The following is a 24,352-nucleotide window of genomic DNA, read 5'->3' as shown; positions in this document are numbered from 1 at the left end:
AACATTTTTTGGTGAACTATCTTTTTAAGAACAATGGATGTGATGCATACAGAAACGGTCTTTAAATGCATAGCAGACACAGAGGAGTTTATCGTAGCTCTATTTATACACATAACAAATACAGAAATATTTAAAACAAAGGAGAAGCTCTTTATGCCTGCTTGTGGCATGTTAAACAAAAACACTGTCTCAGTGATTTTTCAATAAATAAACCAAATTATTATAATTTACAATATGTTACAAAAGCAGTAAATACTGGGATATGTTATTGTCTATTTACATCTGTGCAAACACTCACATATATACACACATACACACTCATACAGAGAAGTAAATGTATAGTCTCATTTCAGAGACCCTGTTTGAGAATCCTCCACTTATTGGCTTAATATTCATTAGGCAGGAAACCAAAACCTAGTGTTGTGTGGGGAGAGGTTTGATCTTGCTTTCGATGCATTACTGCATTTGTGTCATCGTTCAAATTTTAGTGTGTCAAATATGTATTCAGTTCTTCTATTAATCTCACAAAAAGCCCTTGACATCGGTTCCATATAGTAGAGTGGTTTTTACCATCAAAAAAACATTAAAATGAAAATAACCCAATGTCCCTATTGAGGTCAGAGTAAAACACGCCTTATGCATGGAAGGTGTGCGCACAAGCACGCACACAGATACATTCCTGTTGCTTTTCCAAAAGGTTAAAAAGACAGATGTACTGAGTACAATAGAAAAAAGTTAAAGACAAAACACACAAGACTGTCATCCTTGACTCTACTTACATATGCATGCACATGCACGCATACAAAAAGTAAGACAATGACAAATTAACAGACATATACAGATGAGAAGACAGAAGATATATGTTCAGATATGGCAGGTTTGTCTGTACATGAGGTTGCATTGTAAACTGGAGTTTTGTTTGTTTGCTTGTTTAAATGTCCTGAATGTGTCTCATAACACAACAGGCACATCATTACAACCATGCACATACCGCACATTCTCTCATTGACAAATCCACATTTGTGAATCCTGGCAGTCTATTGCACTTCATACAGCTGAACCACATAGTCTGTTGCTCTGGTTAACATTCTTTGGTTCAGGCAGTCCACATTTGAGATAATGCAGCTCCATGAGCATCCATCCCTTAGGGAGGTGGGAGGGTCGTTTCTGTGACAGAGAGCTCCTGTGCAAGGTCATTGAATCGGGCGATGTAGTCAACGCTGCTCTCACTCATCATACAGGCCAGTTGGGTATCCACCTGTATAGAGAAAACAGGCAATCAACACAATGACATAAACACTCAATGGTGTTCTCAGGGTTTTTGTTTGTTTCACCAACTCGTACTCCTCCACCGAAAACTCTTGAAAATGCTCTCTTGTACGGCATACTTCAGAAAACTACAACTTTAGGAAACTAAAAACTTAATTTTCCAACAGCAGCATTAGATTTACAATGTATGCGAGAGAAATATTCTGCACCTATTTTACCTCACCTGAAGAGAAGTGTCCTGGCAACACTCTAATGTAAAATTTAGATGTAGTTTGACAAAACTGATTTTAAAGTGATATTTAAACTGATTTCAAAACTGATTTTCACATTGTTTCTTTAACTGCGTATATAGTCATATAGAAGTTATATCAAATCATTAGTTGTTTAGTTACGCCAAATGATAAAGTAAAAATGGCATTTGTGTTTATTGTTGATTTGTGCGTGTCTGTGATCTGCATACAAGAGATCCTGATGCATTCTTTTGCTCATTACAATCATGTTTTATTTGTTGTTATTTATAATTTCATAAGAATTTAGTAAAATACTTTTTGTAAAGTTTATGACTAACATAAAGCTTCATGACACGCACTGAATTTTGAACATTTAATTTTGCAAACCAAGTCGTGCTTTTTCAAATCTCTACGATATTTTTGAGGCATAATATAACTCGGGAAATTCCTCTTCCAAGTTTTCAGCAGTCTACTCTACTATGAGCTCAGTAAAAATGTTTATGATTGGCTGTGAATAACACAGACACAGCTGCCGTAGCCACTCAGTAAAATATAAAATATTTAAATATTTGTCTCTAGTGAAAGTGGAAGGATTTTGGGTGTATGCGCACTACTTGCGTGGAGCCTGCGCACAGCTAGTAAAAAATGCCTGCGATTTGCCGCTTTCCACGTGCCTCTAATTAAAAGAAAACCAGACACTCGCACTTGCCGCGTCCTGTGTGAAACGGCCTTTAGACTTGATTACCGCATGTGCACAATTGAACAGAAAGGCATCACCAGCTTTTTGTGTAATTTAGTTACAATGTCAACGCTCAAAACAAGCCACGGTTCACAGTCAAGTCAGTGATACAAAAACAACCACTAATGCCAATTAATCCACAGTAACTGCTTCCTAAACCTTTCAGAACTGCACATTACTGCTTGCAGAGCATTTTTGTCATCTCAAAGGTCTCACTGTTCCTAATAATGCGGCAGAAAGGCATCACCAGCTTTTTGTGTAATTTAGAGTGACAAATCGTACCAGTGTAATTTAATGTCAAAATGCGTACCTGCTACGCAAAATGCAGAAAGGTTGGCAGGTCTAAAACTCTTTGAAGTAGTTTAAGAAGCTCTGAATTTTTTATTTTTCTTTTCAAATTGTCATTTTTCACATTATTAATACACAGGATTTCAAGGACTTTGCACTTTTTATTTGTTTTCAAGGACTATGCTCAAAATGTCATTAAAACAAATTCTTTATTTTGTTATTTTAAATACAAATATTTTAACCATTCTGTAAATGTTTTTATAAAACACCACATATTACAAGTACAACAATGAGCATATTTAACTACATATTCTCACAGTAGCAATTTTGGTTCATTCATGATTAAATTGATGTGCAATTGTAGTGTGCTCCCTCAAAACACTTTCCAACAAAGTGAATAACTGGGTCAGAAAACCGTAGTCCATATGACTCGTGCTGTGTTTCATGTTTTCTAAAGTCACACAACAGATTTATGTGAGGAACTGAATTAAATTGCAAATGGGTCATTCTCAAAAATGACTTTCCAACTTACAAAATACAGAAATGTTCCATTTAGTTCAGTTTTTGCCTATAAATGCTGAGGGTAAACATTTTGAAACATGTTGTTATTAATTTGTATTCATAAAGGACAACTTGGCTGTTGTTCTTTTATTATTTAATTTTGTTTCACAAATGAAGCAAGTTAACATGGAGTTCTCACTAATGAGGGTTAAATGGGTTACAACACCACATTTTGTATGAAAATATTACTGTTAAAATGTGAATGAATAACTTTTAACATGCTGGGGAAAATCATTAAATGCATATTAATGCAGCCTCTGAAATGTAACCTTAAATTTTTTTTTTCCCACAATGTTTTGTATTTAAAACAATTGTTAAAACAAAAATACGTTTTAAACATTGATAACACCAATGCCATGAAATCAAGGGACAAACACTCATTTTAAATTATTGATAATCATTTTGTTTTGCTTTTTTTGCACACATGTTCGGCCTTGCACTAATGCCTTTATTAAAAAATAAGTACAAAATAAATACACCAATACCTTTACATGCCATAGAAGTGGTGCACCAGCTGAAGGGAACAAGGATTTGTTTACAGGAAATTAACAATTTCAAATATATTTTCTATACAATTTGCAAAACAGAGTTTAGCCATTTCACATCATTAAAGGTTAGGCTATAGGATGATACCTTTTATTTATTTTTGCTATTTGAAAGCTTCTTCATGACTATAAAAGTCAAGGGACATGTTTGTCAAAAAACTTTGACATTGACCCAAATTGTCAGAAATCCCCTATTTTTGTGAGACACAAAGCTTTCTTCACACAAGGTGGCGCTAGACGGCTCACAAAACTGAATCCTCCATTGATCTGTATTCAAATCTCAGAACGTTTTTAATTAAAACTGAGAGTTGCAAGAATTCATACTTGTTAAATCCGCCACAGCAGTATCTATAAAATATATTTGTAAATATTCCAGTAACAATTGATTGTGGTTGACCCATATTGATTGGCCCATATTGCCAAAGGTAACAGCGTCTATGTGCTGCCTGCTTCAGCAATGGTCTAGTGGTCTGTCATCGCAGTGTTTTTCAGAAAATAAATAAATAAATAAATTTCATTTATTAAACGATTTACACAACGTATTTTAAGATTGTCTATAATTCAAGAACTTTTAAGCACCTTTTGGTAAAAATTGCTATTTTCAAGGGTTTTCCATGACTTAAATTTGAAAAAGACAAATTCAAGTACTTCAAGCAACTTGTAAGAACCCTGTATACATTGTGATCAGTTGAATGTAACTGGTGAATAAAATTACCTATTTCTTTCCATAAGAGCAAAATCTGTACATTATTCTAAACTTTTGGCCACCAGTGTAGCCTATATGTGCTGTGCGCTTCACAGTGGATTAGTGCTTTGCTTCGTCATCTCGTACCAGCCTAATGATTTTCAATGCGTGTCTGCTTCACACTCATATAAACCACGCAGCTCGAATACAGACTAAGACTGCAGCCTTTCACAGTTTAATAATCACACTAGAACATATTTTAATTTGATTACTTGTACTTTTCAGTGAAAAAGGAGTGACGGAGCACACTCTCAAATAAGCGCATAAGCATTAGAAAGCAGTCATGTGTTAGTCAGACAGCATGCGTTAGTCAGACAGCATGCCGATACCGAATTGAGTCTGTAGTCATTAATACCTGCACTGCAGAAACACTGGTATTGTTAAATCTTTTTGATTTTAGTACCAACTTGTTACTGAAGTACTGGTACTTTTGACAACACTAGACAGCAACTAAAAAAACACACAGGAGCACCTGTTTATAATGTGCCATATCAAATGACATTGATCTATGAGTCAGCAGCTGGAACGTCCTGTGTTTTAAGTGAGTGTTGAGAAGCCCTCTCACCTCGGCTGCATCAGGCAGGCCACGGGACTGAAAACAATCATGCGAGTTGCTGTCCAGCAGACTGGGTCCAAGTAAGGCTGTACTGCTTGAGGGGGGGAGGGCTGTCCTTCTTGTCTTATCAGGAGATGCCAGACTTGCTGCAATCAGTGAAAAAGAAGAATATACTTGTCAACAGTGAAGAGACTACTGATTCAATGAGAGAGCCGGTATCGATGTCCCTCAAAGTGATGTTTTACTAGGAACAACAGTGATGCTCAAAACAGATTTGTTATCTATTTAGGAATGTCCTTTTATCTATCTTTGCAAGAGAACCCTGATATCTTGCTTTACTACAAAAGGCCAAGCATAGTATAACAGTATGTCAATTAAAAACTGCCCAGCTCAATGGACCCTTAACTTGTTTCCCGGTTTAGACTGCAGAAGTAAATTATTGCGGTGTAAACTTATATAAAGGTAAATGGGAGACCATAACAATTATTGTTGCGGTGTTGATATTTTTAAAATACCAGGGTAATAACACAAAATATAGTGATATAAATATATAATAACAAATGAAAAAAAATGTTTGTAAGATTTATTTACCCATCTAAATTAAGGTGGAAATATGTCAAAGTCTGCCATAGACATTTCAGCACTATCTTTTTTTTTTCCTTTTGCCCCAATTTGGAATGCCCAATGTGCTCTAAGTCCTCGTGGTGGCGTAGTGACTCGCCTCAATCCGGGTGGCGGAGGACGAATCCCAGTTGCCTCCGTGTCTGAGACCGTCAATCAGTGCATCTTATCAAATGTCTTGTTGAGAGCGCTACCGCGGAGGCCTAGCGCGTGTGGAGTAGCTTCACGCTATTCTCCCCAGAATCCATGCACAACTTACCACGCACCCCACCGAGAGAGAGAACCACATTATAGCAACCACGAAGAGGTTACCCCATGTGACTATACCCTCCCTAGCATCTGGCCCAATTTGGTTGCTTAGGAGACCTAGCTGGAGTCACTCACCACACCCTGTTACTCGCTGAGATACTCAGGCCTCTGCAAGCACAATCTTTGATTTTTAATGGGAATGACACAGGCTGTGAGGGATAGATTTACAATCAAAGATGTTACTAGAGTGAATAAGGTCTAGTTTAATGCTAAAAACCACCTTCTTTATTGCTGAGAATGTGGTGCAATTAGTTACTTCATAGAACAAATAGCCACTGCTGAGAAAGCAACATGTTTGGGTATCATGGTTATCATGTCTAACATGCACAACATGAGAAGATGTGTTTGTGTTATGTGGCATTATGTTTGCTACTAACAGAGCAGGCAGCCAAGACTGGAATCAGTAGAGTCGTTTGGGTACCACTGAGGGTCGTGTGTGGGGGAGGGCATCCAACTGTGACATGGTGAGGGGAGGAGCTTAGATCTATCACTCCCATTGAGCTTAGGAGGTGAGAGCAATGATCCATCACCTGAGGAAGGAAAAGAAAGAAAGTGAGGAGCTATGGCAAAGCAACATGTCGTAACAGAGAAATGTCTCTGTCTAACGCCCAAATATAATTAACATACATGCAGATAGGTCATACCATAGTGCGAGTTGATGGCGAGCTCGATAATAGAGTCACTGATGTGGGTCTGTTGCTCTCCAGAAGGGAGAGACTCCTCTGGGGGTCCCGGAAGAGATATGTCCAATAAGGAGGCAACGCTGGGAGGGGCCAAGAGGGAGTCTTCACCCCCTGGAGATGGTGGAGAGACACCATTCTGCAGAGATCCCTGAAGACGAAGATAGTAAAGATCAGACTAGTAGCAGATAAACACATGATTACGCATGCATCCAAAAACAATCAAAGGAATAGGGAGAACATTTTGTAAATGTGAAGTTTCTCTCTATTTTTGCCAGTTTCTCTCTCTTCTCACCTCAGAGAGCTCCTGATCAAGTACATCAGGCTCTAGCTCAGGTGCAGCAGGTTCTGAGTCCATGGCCTCTTTAGAGTCCACAATGGACTTATCAATGCTAGGGGTCTCCATTTCTCGACAGGGGCTGGCAGGGATAATGCCTGCAGATTTTGCAGCCAGGTCAATTGCACCTAAAATCATATAAAAGTTAAGTAACATTTTTCTAAACAAAATGCATAGTGGTGGATTTAGAAAGTCAAGGATATAAATGCATTTTGCATTGTATAGTTTAGATTTTGGTCTTACTGGACAGCTGACTGGTGGTCACAGGACTAGCTGCAGTGGACGGAGCTTTAGAAGAGAGCTGGCGGTTTGTTGGGGCAAGACGAGTGTTTATTGGACGAAAAGAACCTGTGCCTGACAAAGAGGAATTCCAAAAATTCAGATACAGATCAGGTAGACATATGTGTGAATAAAAGCGTATTTGACAGTGTGTAGGAGTGATTATGAATAAGTGTAGTTTTATTGCCTGTAGCAGATGAATTGGAGAGAATAGAGAAGGAGCACACATGTGGTGAAGTGTCTCCAGTTGTTCGTGGCAGCAGTGTTCTCTGTGGAAAATAGAAACACATACTACTATTATCCTTTGACAGGTGTAAATAACAGATACAGAACAGAACTAAAGACAGGAGTACAAAGTAGTTTATTGGTTCATAAAAAATTGCTGCACTGTCTATTATAGTTTGTAGATTATGAGATTTTGCTCTCACCTGGACCACAAGAGGTTTTCTCAGTGGACGCCCCCTCCCGATTTTCCGTTGCTTAGAAAATATATCCGACTGAAGATAAAAATAGAAGCATGATTAGAATGGAAAGGCTGTTGATAGTAATTGACAAAAATTTTGGTGATAAAGTCTAATGATTATAGTTTCTGGATCTCATAGAATTAAACAATTCAATTGGGGGTCCAGGAACTGGGGTTCTATGGACTGATATATAAAACATTTTGTATGTGTTCAAATTATATATATATAACTAAAATCTATATATTTTAATATTTCTTTCTAAATGTGGTTAATTTGTTCTATAGGTTATTATTTAATTTATGGTCAAGAAAAACAACCTCTACTACCAGATAATGTAGTAATGTCTGTTTAAGTTATAAATGGAAGATTTTATATAGTCTTACTGAAATAATTTTTATATAATGGGGTCCCTGGATTGGCTGAAAATCTGCCTGAAGGTTCACAACTCCTGCTGTAGTACATTAATAAGCCTAAGTGATGTGTAAAGCCTGTTTATACTTGATGCAGCCACTCATTCACAAGAGTTCGTCCGCATAAAGTGATGTCATCGCGGCTGTCGCCTAGCCTTCGCAATAGGGCTGGGTGATAGGATATAATCGATATCGCCGATTTCTTACAAAGATCCCGATGGTGACTGTGGCACTCAATTGACAGACGATGATCGACAATATCTGGAAAGTCAGCAAAAAAACAGTAGCCCAGGTTGTGAAACTAGCAAACGCGACCTGTCAAATATGACGAGGCTGAATCCACTTTGCGGCTCCTCGTCCAAATGTATTCCATGCACAGGTAATTTTTGCTTATCTACCCGCAACAGGTAAGATGTCTCGGAGTGACATATGACAAGAAATGCTGTTAGTCACAAAGACACGTGCTTCAAGAGACACACTTTATTATATTTTAAGACTAAAGGAAAGCGTCAATGCCAGTGTCTGATTCGTTGTTTATTCATAGGTGTGAAGCACGAGCCGGTCATGTGGAACAAGTGAATGTATAGTCTTTTTTTCTCGGTTTCAATAATCTGAAAACTTTTTTTTTTACCAAAACACAAATTCGATAAGAACACATATTTGGCAGTATTATTTTGGGAACACAAGAGGATTTATTAGGCTTATTTATTATGATTATTATTATTATTATTATCTTTACATTTATAATTGTTTTAGTTATTAATCTGTAGGCTATTAGTAAACTAAAATCAGTAAAGAATCACGTCACAAATTGTAGGCCAAATCAAATAAGATTTTTAGCTTAGATTTAAAAATAGGTAGTGTGGGGGCAGTTCTAATTTGACTTGGTAGGCTGTTCCAAAGTTTGGGAGCTGCTACGGCGAATGCCCGATCGCCCCTAGACTTTAACTTTAGAACCACTAAAAGGCTTTGATTGGCAGAGCTGAGAGCTCTCACTGGGTGGTGATCTATCAACAGGCCAGAGAGATATGATGATGTTAAACTGTTTCTAGGCTTAAAAACCAATATGAGCACTTTAAAATAAATTCTATAGAGAACAGGTAACCAATGCAGTGACCGTAAAATAGGGGTAATATGTTCCCGCTTCCGAGCATCTGTTAAAACTCTAGCAGCCGCATTTTTAACCATCTGAAGGCGACCTAAAGAAGAATGGCTAATTCCCAGGTATAGAGATTTGCAGTAATCAAGCCTAGTGGAAATGAAAGCATGAATCACCCTTTCAAAGTTCTCAAAAGAGAGAAAAGACTTCATTTTTGCCAAGCCTCGCAATTGATAAAAACTGGCTTTTACAACCTGGTTAACTTGTCTATCAAGTTTTAGAGCACTGTCCAAAAGGACTCCCAGATTTTTAACGTAGGGTTTAACATAGGGTGTTAAGGGCTCTAAATTAGCATTACTCTTGGTGTTAGAAGAAGTAAATACCACAATCTCTGTTTAAGACATTGCTGCATTAACATCCACAAGGCAAGCTACCAAGGGGTCTAAACTGCTCTTTTGAGTCAGTGGAAGATAAAAGTGTGTGTCGTCTGCATTACAGTGGTAAGATATGCCATGTTTTTAAAAAATAGAACCAAGTGGTAGCATATAGAGTGAGAACATTATGGGAGCTAGAGTAGAACCTTGGGGTACACCGCAAGTCAAAGGAACAGACTCAGAGTAGAATTGGCCTATATTGACTGAAAAACTCCTGTTTGTAAGGTATGATTGAAACCAACTTTAGGCTGAAACCTTTATGCCCACAACCTGTTCTAGGCTAGGTAAAAGAACATTATGATCCACAGTGTCAAAAGCAGCACTCTGATCTAACAGTACTAGAACTACAGAATCTCTGGAGTCAGTGGCTAATAAAACATAATTTTTAAGAGAGCTGTCTCGGTAGAATGAGATTTCTAAAATCCTGGCTGAAACGTATAAAAAAAAAAAAATCTAGTTTTCAGTTAAGAAACTCTGAAGTTGGTGGACAACTACTTTCTCCAGTATTTTAGATAAAAAAGAGAGGTTAAAAATGGGTCTAAAATTTGATAGAACTGAGGAATCAAGATTAGGCCTTTTAAGTCTGGGTTGTATTAAGGCACGCTTCAAATAGTCAGGGACAACTCCTGATTCAAGGCACTTATTAAACAAATGTAGAAGAGTGCATCACACTACATCAAGCACTTGTTTAAGTAGCTGTGGGGGAATAACATCTAAAGAGCTAGTGGGCTTTAGTTGGTTTACAACATCATGCAAGTAAGAGAAATGGTTGTAAACTGGCTAAAAACACCAGTATAATTTGATAGGACAGTAGGGTCATAAACCTCCTCAGTTGTTGTTATTCAGAAAGACAAGCCTATTTATCCACAATCTTTTGTACACTGAATAAAAAGGTATAAACAATACTCTAAAGTTTGGTTTCATGAATATAACTGAAAAGCTCTTGTTTATTTATTCTATTAATGCGTTTTTAAACGTGAATATCATATAATTATTTTAAACGTAAACGTCATAATTTTGACCAGGCTCTAAAATATAAAACTAGTATCTCAATGGTACACTTAAGTGTTTCAGTTTAGCCACTGACAGACAGTGATAAAAGCCTACTACTGGTTCTTAAGTGTTTTTGTTTTGTTCATGTCTTGCATATAACCAGCAAACATTAAATATTATTATAATTCCTGCCTGGCAAGGTAAATGAAACTTCAGAAAAGCACTTCTTCACTGATCAGACATTTTCTCTGCACTGCCATCTATTGTTTGGAGAAGAGCGCAACGTGGTGCACGTCAAGTATAAATGCCGTCGAGAGCTGAGTGTACAGGACGCACTGTGGTGCCAGGCGAAAGTATAAACAAGGCTTAACTCAATTGCTGCCAGTCATGAAAGACTGACCATTTACTGACAGTAAATATCCAATTCACACAACTCACACTGATGGAGTCCAGCTGCTGGCGAAAGGCTAGCTCCGCCTCCTTATTAGGAGAGAACATCCGCAGCTGGCGGGAGCTGTTAGGAGGCAGGGTCGTCGGGACAGCAAACCCTTCGCTGTCACCTCCGGAGGCCAGCAGAGAACGCGGTAGGTTTCTCCCACCTATGGAGAACATATCTATTTAAATTCCAGCTAGCTGATTCCTGGAGTGTTGCATTATTAGACTGATACAAAGTAGCAGTATGAAAATATGCTTTTGTCATAATTTTGAATCAATATGAGAGTGTTTGAAAAACAAGATTTTTGCAAATATGTAAGTAACACTAGGGGTTACCACGGCTTTAATGAAGACACAATTAAGGCTGTCCAAGTGTACCTGAATTATTCAGAAGAATTTTAGAGCGTGCTGCATGTTGCTGTCGGCCCCAGCTTGGGCTGCGAGTCGCCCCAGCTGGTGTTCTGCCTGGAGGAGTTCCAGATGATTCCTCCTGTCCTGACTTAAATGGTGAAGTCCCCACTGAACACACGTCTGGAGTCTGAGACAAAGGGATAGTTAAAAGAGAAAATTAAAATGCAGTAAGGAAAGTGAGAATTAGTCACGTTTATCTGTGTTGTAAGAATTTACATTTTCTAACAAGTTTCTTTGCAATGCTTGTCTTGGGCCTTTCTATAGTTGGTTTGTAAAAGTTTAAAGGAGAGAAAATCAAGTGTAAGTTTAGAAAACTCACTGGTTTGGGGTTGACCTCTGAAGACACCAGTCTCAGGAGACACCGAAACACACTTTGAGAGGTGGACAGGGCTGAGGGGCGGGAACTCGGCTGCCATTCATACTCTAACTGTAGTTTCCCAGGCTTGCCCAACATGAGGTAGAGTTCTGCCAGTGTCACATTCTCAGAGCCCTGTGAGCTCCAGCCCTCTTCTCTGATTTGCTGAGGAGATCGTCCAGTCCCACCTACCTCCTCACTACTCCCAGCAGGTTCAGATTGTGGCGGGCCCTTTTCTGATGTAACCCCCACAGCTGTTCCAGGTTCCTCTGTCCTGTTTTCTGTAGGGGCATGGTCTCCCTGAGTGACAATTTCTTTTTCCTGCCCACTAGTATCTGTCAGAGTCTGACTCACTATTTCTTGGTCCACAGTCCCTGCCCCACTTCCCTCCTGTCCAATAAGGAGTGTGGAAGTGAGGGTTGGGCTAACTGGACTTACAGATGGAGAGTTAGTGCTAAGTGCCAGATTTACACTGTTCTCCAACCCTGGAGCTGAAATGCTGCTATCCGAACATTCAACGGGATGTCCATCACATCTTTTTGGGTCTGCTCCTACTGGGCCAGACTTGCCTGATTTCCCTCTAGCAGGCTGAATACCCAAAATGTGAGCAGCGGGCAAGTCCCTGATACCTGTCCGGCCACGCCCACTTTCCTGCCAGTGTACCGTGCAAGAGGCCTTTGAGTGTACTACACGAGCCACACCTGGTAAAGTGGTTATTGTGCTATTCTCTGCCGGAAACAGAAACAGGTCCTCTGACTCACTAGACTGGGCCAGGCCATCCAGAGCTTCTCGTTCTGCAAGGCTCTTGCGCTACACATGACAAGTTAAGGGTAATTAACTCTTTAAAAGCGGTATATGTACAAAACATAGGTTTGGGTGCTGATTGCTGCATGTCGATCTTTGATAAATCTCCTGAGACAAACGTTCAAATGTACTGCACATCTATCTCTTAAAACAGATGAGAAAGGAAAAAGGAAATAAGTTATATTTTTGTTTCCAAGAGAGACATCTTGCTGAGATCTGAATACAAGGATACAATTCGTTGATCCTGCACAGCCCACTTTTGCTTCAGGAATTCAATGAGGCTGGAAACTTTCCGGTGCAGTTCAACGACCATTCTACAAAACACAGCCCAAGGATTGGATGGACATTACCAAATTTGTTGCTAGATTAACGTCAACATGAAATCAAAATTGGCAACTTTAAAAAATTGTAATACATGTCCCTGGTCTTATTGTGCACAATTCGATGGTGCACATTATCCCAAATAACAAAAAGTTTGTCTTCTTAATCTTTTATCAAAATGTAATAAATAGCTTTATCTCTAAAATGACTTTTCTTTTTGGCTGACATCACCAAGCCCAGTTACTAATATAAACCCCTAGCCTTCAACCATCTGGCTCCATTATGGAATATAATGCCCAATTATCACAATCCAATCGATTCCCAATAGATAAAATCAAGCCCGTCAATACTTTTTCTAGCTTAATATCCCTATCCACTTGAAAATATGTTAGATTACTGAAGTAAATTGGCTGCAAATGGCATTTTGTGTTGACTTTAAAATTCCAAAATAAGTAAGCTACAACACAAGTGAAGGCAAGTGAATGTATGAATAATTCAACTAAGACAGGTTTATCAGTGAGGTATGTGAGAGAGGTATTGTCGGCATGAAGCTTACCTGAGCCGAGGATTATGGGCTAGACTCTGAACCCGTGCCCAGGAGTGGTTACTCCGTGGTTGAAGCTCCATAGCGACCTTCAGAGGTAAACGCACAGGCTTCTGATCCTCCTCATCACTCACACCTAAAAAAAAAAGAATAAAAAAAAAAAAAAGAATGAGAAGACTGTAAGAGAGACTTGAAAACCCACAACACCACCTCCAGTCTGTTAGTGGGTGGCCTAAATCTGTAAGAACTCCCATCTTCCAATTTGTCCCACAGCCTGAAACCATGAAAAACCACACCGTCCTACAACCTGGAGAGCATCCATGGCACACTCATCCACCACCTCTCTCCACCTAATACCCATAGTGCTCCATTTTTTCATCTTTCTGTTCTCACCTCAGCTCAATCTCTTCAACTCTCAAACAAAATCAATCTTTTAACACTCTATATATCAGTCTCTAGGTTTCACTCTCACGCTCACACACACCATCTGGGTCACAGAGTTTCTTCAGTGCACGGCACATGGGAGCTTTGATCCTCAGGTTTCTGCCTTTGGAACGCACCGTTGTGGCTCTGAAACAACAACACACAAAATTGTACATGTAAAGCAATTATGACAACCAACAGAGAAACAGCACAGTATGCAGTGGGGTCCAAAAGTTGACCACTAGTAAAAATGTGTCTCTTCAGCATTTTTTTATATCAACACATTATTCTTATATTCCTTAGGCTATGGAATCAGCTACCACTTGACATTAGACAAGCTTCATCACTGTCTATTTTTAAACTTAGGCTTAAAACGCACTTATATTCTCTAGCGTTTTGCAGTATTAAATGAGATTGTCTTGCAGCTTTTTTTTTTTTATGTTTTGTTTTGCAAATTTTACTTATATTAATTATACAATTATATTATCAGCAAAACAAATTTAGTGAATTCAAAACATTGTAATAATAAAAAAAATCTACAGTATTTGGTATGTCGTGCTCCACAGGTTTGTGCAAAACATGATGGTCTATTTATCCCAGCATGACTTGAACATTTTAAAAAAGCACCTTATAAATATTTCTTATTAATTTTATGTCTAGTCTTTTCTTTGTTTTACATTATTAAAAATCCTACAACCTTGTTTATAACAGATTTGAATCCAAGATTTTCAATGTGGTCTCAGACTTTTGGACTCCATTGTACATGACCTGATTTTTTCATCTCTTTCACGCACACACGCACGCACACACGCACGCACGCACACACACACGCACACACACACGCACACACACACACATGCACACACACATGCACACACTTACCCCTGCTGGATAAGCTCATTTAGTTTGGCCACATTTTTGTCATCCATCACTAGAAAGAAGAGGAAGAGAACAAGGAATGTTTCATTAAAAATGTCCTCATGTGCAACCATTTAAAATCTTCCCCCTTGATCAAGAAATGCATGTAGCTTATATACTTACAGCCTCCAACCTTCTTCCTGAGTTCAGCATAGCAGATGAGGCCATACAGCTCCTGAGAAGACTTTTTCAGAACACGTGAATACACTGAGAGGAGGAGAAAAAAAATAAGTTATAGGAGGACGAACATAGAGGCTGTGATCAATTTGACGGAATTACAAAAAAACTGCAACAGAAAAATTGTGAACAGAAAAACTCATGGCAACTCAACAGAAACAATGGGTTTTGAGGCACATTTAAAATGTTTTTGTTTCAGGTACATTTTAAAAGAACAAATTTCAACTTAACACAGCACATTAAAAACATGTTCATGGCATGAGATGCTGAAAAGCAGCTAGACCCAATGCAATGACCAAAGAAGAGTTTCTGACATATATACATTATGTGACGTCACTTTACAGCCCATGTGTTGCATGATGAAACTCGCTTGAAAATTACGGAGTCATACTGAAGTGGAAAAAACATGACCAATATGTCCAGGCAGAAGAGCACTTTATAAACACATCAAAGAATATCATAATAAGCATACAGTGTAATGTGGAGTGGTTGATGTATCAGGTGCATGAAGGCTTCAAGTCACAAAAGGATATGGGATCTATTCATTAACATGTATACACATGTGCATGGTGTGGGCACACTTATGTTTAATAATTATTTGAAAACAAATCAGGCAGTGTGGCAGCAGAGTAGAATAAACTTCACAGATGAAGGTGACAGACTGAATTTATATTGGATGTCAGAAACATTCTTGTTGCAGCTAGTTTTGGGGTGCAAAAAAAAAAGATGGCTGACAGATATATTTCACAAGCATTCGAGAGGAAATAAAAAGCTAACTTGAAGAGGCATTTGCAGGTGCAACATGCTGGAAAATGAGGTTCAATTGTCATGGTATTTAATTATGAATCTATGAAACTAACTAAGCTACTGAGCTTTCAAAAGTGCAGAGCATTTTAACATTTAAATTCATGTATTTTCTCTAGATAGCAATACAAAACATTAGCTTAGTTAAGCTAACACTGCCACTATGCAGCATTTCCACTTCTAAATAGTGCAATATATGATTTACATAATTAATCAATGCAGTAAATGTGTAAGCATATTTTGTGAGAGGAAATTGTTAAATGTTAGAATTGCCATTAAATTAAGGCTGTTTTTGGAAGAGAACACACAACAAATTGCTAATAAAACACTAGAGTAAAATGTCTGTCAGTCTCACCATTGTTGAAATCAATGTGTTTTGAGATCTTGTGCCAGGTCCTGTAGTAGAAATGGCGTACCTGCTCCTTGTTCTTCACCATACTGGCTGGTTTACCTTTCTTTTTATATTTAAGGGCAATATTATTCTGAATAGCCTCAAAATCCTTCCCATTCTATGAGAGAACGGAACGGAGAATGAGAGAAGAAAAAGAAAACCAACACTGAGTTAACAATGACTTACATATCACAAGATTTAAACAAAATAAATCCAAAACCAAGGTAACAATCACATTATTTTGCAACGCTGTCAAATTACTCAATCTGAAACCCTGATAATAATTAATAGTTTTTAAAAAGCCAATCATTTTAGCACCTGCACAAAACCAAGCTACAGTCTCGTTATCTGTAATCTCATCTTGAAAACATTTCCCTAGGAAAATAACTTTTAATATACACTGGCGGCCAAAAGCTTGGATTAATGTTCAGATTTTGCTGTTTCTGAAGGAAATTGGTACTTTAATTCACCAAAGTGGCATTCAACTGATCACAAAATATAATCAGGACATTACTGATGTAAAAAACAGCACCGTCACTATTTGAAAAAAGTCATTTTTGATCAAATCTAGACAGGCCCTATTTCCAGCAGCCATCACTCCAACACCTTATCATTGAGTAATCATGATAAATTGATAATTTGGTACTAGAAAATCACTTGCCATTATAACACTGCTGAAAACTATATGGTTCATTAAAAGCTTAACATTGTCTTTGTGTTTGTTTTTGAGTTGCCACAGTATGCAATAGACTGGCATGTCTTAAGGTCAATATTAGGTAACAAATGGCAAAAAAAAACCGCTTTCTCTAAAAACTCATCAGTCAATCATTGTTTTGAGGAATGAAGGCTATACAATGACTTGAAATTGCCCAAAAACTGAAGATTTCATACAAAGGTGTACACTACAGTCTTCAAAGACAAAGAACAACTGTCTCTAACAAGGACAGAAAAAGATGTGTAAGGCCAGATGTTCAACTAAACAAGAGGATAAGTACATCAGAGTCTCTAGTTTGAGAAATAAACACCTCACATGTCCTCAGCTGACAGCTTCATTGAATTCTACCCACTCAACACCAGTTTCATGTACAACAGTAAAGAGAAGACTCAGGGGTGCAGTTCTTATGGGGAGAATTACAAAGAAAAAGACACTTTTGAAACAGAAAAACAAAAAGAAAATGTTAGAGTGGGCAAAGAAACACAGACATTGGACAACAGATAATTGAAGCGGTCATTGCTGCACGTGGAGGATTTTTTGATGAGAGCTATTTTAAGTAGTTTAAGAAGTTCTTAGTTAAAGAAATTGTAATAGTAATTTTTCACAATATTAATGTCCTGACAATACATTGTGATCAGTTGAATGCCACTTTACCAATTTCTGTCCATAAGAGCAAAATCTGTACATAATTCCAAACTTTTGCCGCCAGTTTACAAAAGTTAAAATCTTTCCATTACTAATCTTTATATCAATAAAAGACATCAAACTTCTCTTGCACCTTTTGAAATTAAATGTTAATAAACTAGCTCCATTAGTACAGTCAGATCAGTCTATCCCTGGTAATTCAGGGAGAAATGGAAACTAGAACATAGAAATCAAAATACTACTAAAAAAAACTGCCAAAAGCTTACAGGGAGTTATTATTTTTATTTTCACTCAAGTTGACAAATCACCTCATAAAGTCCTTCAAAAAAACTGTTCTTGTCCTCAGTACTCCAGGACTCCCACTGTCTGCGCACACGTTTCTGACTTCCCCCTTCCTCCTTCTCTGCAGGGCCCTGGCCCTTTGTGGTCGACTTGGATGTCCCACTTGTCCCAGATCCTCCTGTGGAACTCACAGCGGTTGTCACACAAACAGAGGGACCCGTTTCTGCACCTGAGACAGAGAGAGGAAAAGAAACAGGGTCAGTGTGTCAGATCTCAAGATATTCTGTAATTCCTGCAGAGAAATGCATCGCAAGATCAAGTTCTTATAAAAATAAAATAGCACTACAAAACATTTCCATAGCCAGTGTACCTTTATAAAAAAATTAAAAAATTCTACATCAACTATGCATTACTGTACATTGGAATATTTAGATTGTTTTGTAGCCACAAGCAATATAAACCACATAATCAGTGTTATCACAGGTCCACATTCAAAAAAAAATGTATAATTAATTTAATGGGTGCTATGGAATGTCACTAAAACGACATATCTACACCAACCAAATGGCAAGATTAAACACTCAAGGAAACACACACACACACACACAATATGACAAAAAAACAACCGTCACTCATAAACAAAAGATGAGGTAGTCAATAAAGAGTGCTGAAATGTGCTTCTTAAAAGCACATTTTCCATGAATAGCTCTGCAACCAACTATTACATTCTACTTATAATACTTTTGGTCTGCTATATGTATTTTTGGAGTAATATAAATACAACCTTCCACTATTTACAAAATTAAGTATATATATATATATATATATATATATATATATATATATATATATATATATATATATATATGATATATTTCCCACATTAATTAGAAAGACTGCAGGCCTATTGATTATAACCTATTTTAATCTTTTCATGCACTGTGTTAATTTAGGTGTATATTGGCAGGAGTGTATCTGCATGTCAGGAAGTGTGTGTGGAGTCCCTCAGATGGAGCCCAGACCTGCTGCTTAGTGCACTGATCCAAAAACCACACTTGTGGAAACAGAGAAGCCAACATCTCTCCCCCTCTCAATTAAACACACAACAAGTACCTTAGCAAACATTGCAGCGCAAACAAACATATTGTCCAAAATACTGGCTCGCAAACAACATCTTCAAATAAACATTGCACTTACAAAAAGACTCTCATGACTTGAAATCTGTGATCTTGATTAAATGTAAAAGCAGAATGACCATACCCTGAGCTGATGCAAACATATTCATCAGCAGAAACATGCTGCTACATCAGAGTGAAACTCCTAAATGGGAGTTCTCAACTGCGACACATTAGGCATCTTTACACAGCCAAGTTAATCCTGCTATGTGCCTGCTCAAAACTGTGTTTAATCACACAGTCACATAAAAGCCAGATGAAAAGATGCCAGCTCTGACCCACCTCAGCCCCTGGTATCAAAGTCAGTTCTGATGCTGCTTTGGTTCAGTGTAAATAAAATCAGAGCAGCCTTAAACTTTGTTATTGTCACGACAGAGCATACAGTACAGTGCAAAAGTCTTAAGCACATTATATTTTTCACAAACACATTTGTGATAAAATGGCTATTTTATATATCCTACTTTTTATACATCAGTAGGAAATATAAATGTTTAGATTTCAACATTCCTTTTGCAAATAGAATTGAATAGAAGAACAAGAAGCCCTACAACAGATGGTACGGCCCCCACAGAGCCCGGATCTCAACATCTTTATGTTAGTCTGTGATTAAATAAAGAGACAGCAATTGAAACAGCCTAAATAGATAGATGAACTGTGGCAAGTTTTCCAAGCAGATCAGAACATCCTATCTGCCAACAACCAAGAAAAACTGTGTCCAGGTGTACCGAGGAGAATTGGTGCCATTTTGAAGGCAAAGATGGGTCACACCAAATATTAATTTAGCTTTATGTTTACAGGAATTTCTATGACATTAAGTGATAAATAATAACCATTTAAGACATTATTTTTGAAGACATCCTCACTATGCAACATTTTTCACAAGTACCTAAAACTTTTGCACAGTCCTGTGTATTTTATAATATACAATTTATTAATTTATATTTATCCTCTTTTCTCCCAATTTGACATGACCAATTCCCACAACCTAGTAGGTCCTCGTGGTGGTGCGGTTACTCAACTTAATCCGGGTAGTGGAGGACAAGTCTCAGTTGCCTCCACTTCTGAGACGGTCAATCCGTGCATCTTATCACGTGGCTCGTTGTGCACGAAACCGTGGACACAGCATGTGGAGGCTCATGCTACTCTCCACGATCCACACACAACTTACCACGCGCCCCATCGAGAGCAAGAAGACATAATCGCAACCACGAGGAGGTTTCCCCATGTGACTCTATCCTCCCTAGCAACCGGGCCAATTTTAGGACTTAGGACACCTGGCTGGAGTCACTCAGCACACCCTGGATTTGAACTCCAGGGGTGGTAGTCATTGTCAATATTTGCTGAGATACCCAGGCCCTATAATTTTGTTTTTTAAATATTTATCTCATTAAGATATATATGCATTTGTATCTGTTGCATAAATACATTTATGCTTGCTCTGAACAGCATTAAACAGTCTGTGTAAACACAGAAATGCCACTTCACATGCAGCTTCTGTGCCACTTTACAGTGTAAAGATGGATTATGACAGCAAAACCAGTAATATCAAACAAAATAAATAATCATTGATTCGACTCATTAGAGAGAATGCACTGATGCTAATACATAATTAAATATGGTTTCAACGCAATCAAAATATCCCACTGGTTAGATTTTAGTTGGTCAGATCACTTTCACTCCAGAATGTACGAGAGCTTCTCTCAGTTGTCAAATTACGAGCAACTCACAAACACGTGAACAGGAGTTTTAGTAAACGGTTAAAAGCGATAAAGTAGTATGAGGAGGGGGTGTAAACGGTCATAGTGTCCAGGTGAGCAATGGACACACGTCGACATGGTCACTCACCTTTCGCTTTCGCACCACCGTGACCGTTCAGCGCCGGGGACGCGGCATCTTTCCGTATCCGCTTGCTCGGAGGTCGCACGCTGGAGCGGAGAAAATGATGCTGGTCCTGGTTGTTCGGGACGGGTAGGGCTGATGAGAGGGCTGTCGGGTTCACCTGGGCTCCGGGTGGGCTTGATGTTTGGGTCAAAATAGTGGGAGCCGAATCAGGGCTGGTCGTGCTGGCTGGATTAAGTGTTTCCTCTCCGACTCTCTTTGTACTCGTCTCCTCGCTCGTCTGATCTGCGCTTTCTCCATCCTCGTCTCCTTCGGGCTTTCGGGCCGGATTGCTCGGCCCCTCGACTCCCGAACCGCCCCCTTGGCCCACTGTCATTCTGGCAAAACACAAACGAAACATGTATGTAAACATTTCCCGCAAGACAAAACAACGATCAACTTGGAAAGACGACATTCTCCTCAACAAAACATGGCCGCCGCTGTGTGTTTCAAATCCCCTCTCGCCGTCCCGACAAATCGCATCGAAAAACAACCCTTTGCTTATTCACGATTTGGATCAAAAACACACATTTTGCATAATACCCAGCTGCCCTTTTGTCTAGTTGTGCTCGGCTTGAGTTGCGAGCTGACGTTTATTTACGCTGAAATTCAAGCGCGAGCGCCTTCACTTTAGCGCCTCGCAGAAACGACAACGAAAACCTCTCGCGCATTCGACCTCTATTTAAAGTGGTTCTTTCTCGCGCGCTCTCACCCATTTTCCAGCTCTTCGGAAGCAGACGGTGTCTTCTTTCTCTTCACCATGAGTTCGAAGATTCTGGAGAGCAAAACTTGACGGATTTGAACATATTCAAAGCGCAAACGAGGTCAGGCAAAGTCGTCCTCTCCTGGCTGCTGCTCCTACTGGGGTTCAACTCCGCGCAGCGCGACTGGGAGCACTTGCAGCCACAGCAACTCTGACTCATAAACTCAATAATTTTTATCACAACAATAATGCCCTTTATATGCATATTTATTTCGAAACGCTGCGGGACCAAGCTAGTGTTTCAACTGATTATTGCATAGGTCAGAACGAAGGCTTTTCAGCATTTCAGTCAATGAAATCGAATGCGCACACACACACACACAAAACTGTTCTCTCCCAGGACTTTGCTTACTCTAAAATACGCCATCATAACTTGAAGAGCATATGCTGATGAATTATTCGAATTTAATTTTTTTTGCTAAGTGACACATTTACATTATCAACTTATCCCCCCCCCAAAAGCGTGGGTTGATTATATCATCTCAACGACAAGCATGAGTGACAGAGTAGATAGAGCACAAACAGATCACGTATAAGAGAGGGGGTGTGGTATGGTGCGTTCAGTAAACAGCAATAATTTTAACATATCACACGATTCTTCATTGCAGTGACAATCCTGACAATTCTACTTCTCAAATCCTCCCTCTCTCGCCCAGTTTAAAATCCTGTTTTCACTAGTCAGTTGTCACCATATTTTGCCAGATTAGGGTGTGTCTTCAGTAGTCTTTAACTGTTTCAGAAGTGTATGCAGCCTTTCTGACATGACAGACAATATCCAACAGGACAAACAGAGATGCATGCCTAGTCTTAAGAGTTTTTCCCTCTGTAAATTCAGTTGTTAATGTCCACTAAATGCATGCATGTTTAGATATGCACTGTTCAATTGACAGTTGTCAATTGACAATTGACCACCTTTAGTGCAAAACAACTTTCCACCTTTAGTGCAAAACAACTTTCAACTGGATTAATTTCATTCATAACATAGTAATAATATCTTTATGAAATTATATGCAGCTAGGCAACGCTGACCTCAGCTGTTCAACAGCTGCATCTGTCAGTGCCCAGTGTCAAATCACTGTTTGAGGGAACCATTCTGATAAAAAAAAAAAAAAAATGCCTTTATTTCACCCACTTTACTCGTTTAAAGACCTTTGTTCCCAAATGTAAATGTTTAATCAAGCCAAAAACAAAGGACAAAGCTTACGTTGCATGAAGCTCTGTACTTGCCTACAGAGAATCTGCGTGACAGAACAATAACAGTGACAGGTGGAGAATAAATAACTCCATATACTTTGACAATTGATCTTATGCCACATACACAATTGTGGACACCACTATATGGTCTTTTGGATTTACTGTTAAACCTAAACCTAATTCTAAACTTGAGATTTGTTGCACAAAATTGGTTACCTGTCAAAGTAACAATGTCTTGATGATAAATTATGCTTGTTAGCCGGCCAGAAGCTTACAAAGTGTAATTTTGGGGACATACAAGTATACAACAAAATGAGGCTACCAGTCTGATTGCTTAGACCATACATGATACCTAACAACAGCTAATACATAACCAGCAATGCCAGCAGCACTGTCGTTGAGAAAAGTTGGTCTGCTAACTTGCTAGCTAAACAGACCAGTTCCCGCTTCGTTTGCGGTAAACATATCGGATGTGTATTCAATAATTATGTCTTGAAAATGATTTTATAAGCTCTATACCTGTTTAGAATCTTTCTTTATGGCCCCGGAGAACTCCACGGTATCCAGAAAAAATCGGGCCAGAGGGGTAGCAGGAGAACTACTGAGAACTGCATCCCTTCCTGTTTTCCTCGCGCTCAAGCACGCCTACCACAACTCAAAAACAAATCCTGTGATTGGTCAAAAGGCTGCACGTTGATGCTAGCGTAACCTGATTGACAGAAACATTACCCAATCAATTATAAAACAAAGAGGGGCGTATTTTCAAAAGCAACCAATCAAATCCTATGTTAACAAAGCGTCATTTAATTCATTTCGGAAACATTTTAAAATAACGGTCCCACCCAAATAGAACAAACAAAGACCGACAAAGAAACTATCGAAAAAACGGGAGGAATAGTGTTGTTAGTCGGAGCCTGAATCATTAAAATATATATATATATATGTTTTAATTATATAACGTGAAAATATGTTATTATATTATTATATTAATGAAAATATAACATATCATGAAAACTAAAATGAAAATATTATAAATAGCATGCAGGTCAGGAAGACGTTCCCTTTGACATGTTTTAGCTACATCAAGACTGAAAAAAAAATCCAACTGTTAAATTTAATATTTACATCCCTGTAATGAGTACAATCTGACAACAATACAGTCCAGTTTAGAAAAAATAGCAACAAAAGAACTTTCAAAAGTATACAAGTTATTTAAAAAGAGGATATTAAAGGTTCACTCAAAAATTATCCCAGATGTTTCTGACTTTCTTTCATCTACAGAAAACAAACAGAGATTTTTAAAAAGATTATATCAGTTCTGTTGCTCCATAAAATACAAGTAAATTGTGTCCAGAAATGTGAAGCTTCAAAAAGCACATAAAGGCTGCCAAAAGCAATCCATAAGACTCCAGTGGTTAAATTCTTTTCATAAGAAATTACATGATTGGTGTGGGTGAGAAACAGTTCAGTATTTAAGTCCTTTTTTATTATAACTTCTCCTCCCTGCCCAGTATGTGGCAATATGCATGAAGAATGCAAATAGTAAAAAAAAAAAGAA

General features: G+C 38.4%; 1 protein-coding gene across 2 annotated transcripts; it reads right to left on the bottom strand.

Annotated features, from left to right (window-relative positions):
* Window positions 1–77: 77 nt before the first annotated feature.
* On the bottom strand, window positions 78–23,425 carry cramp1 (cramped chromatin regulator homolog 1). Of its 2 annotated transcripts, none has more exons than XM_052133073.1 (20): window positions 23,314–23,425; window positions 20,805–21,175; window positions 17,811–18,013; window positions 16,107–16,260; window positions 14,894–14,977; window positions 14,735–14,783; window positions 13,914–13,999; window positions 13,442–13,565; window positions 12,797–12,878; window positions 11,725–12,570; window positions 11,373–11,532; window positions 10,998–11,158; window positions 7,588–7,656; window positions 7,347–7,428; window positions 7,124–7,234; window positions 6,839–7,008; window positions 6,508–6,694; window positions 6,241–6,393; window positions 4,943–5,079; window positions 78–1,258 (listed from the first exon to the last, which is right to left on the bottom strand). In XM_052133073.1, the coding sequence occupies exons 2-20, from the start codon at window positions 21,172–21,174 to the stop codon at window positions 1,145–1,147; spliced, it is 3,342 nt and encodes a 1,113-aa protein (XP_051989033.1). In that variant the 5' UTR covers window position 21,175; window positions 23,314–23,425; the 3' UTR covers window positions 78–1,144. The 2 variants fall into 2 exon arrangements, with proteins under 2 accessions (XP_051989033.1, XP_051989032.1); XM_052133072.1 differs by lacking the exon at window positions 23,314–23,425 and adding an exon at window positions 21,550–21,708.
* Window positions 23,426–24,352: the final 927 nt, after the last annotated feature.

The sequence above is a fragment of the Xyrauchen texanus genome, chromosome 8, assembly GCF_025860055.1.
Source record: "Xyrauchen texanus isolate HMW12.3.18 chromosome 8, RBS_HiC_50CHRs, whole genome shotgun sequence".
Taxonomy (NCBI): domain Eukaryota; kingdom Metazoa; phylum Chordata; class Actinopteri; order Cypriniformes; family Catostomidae; genus Xyrauchen; species Xyrauchen texanus.
The sequence above is the reverse complement of the archived record's forward strand: the minus strand, read 5'-3'. Positions and strand labels throughout refer to the sequence as shown.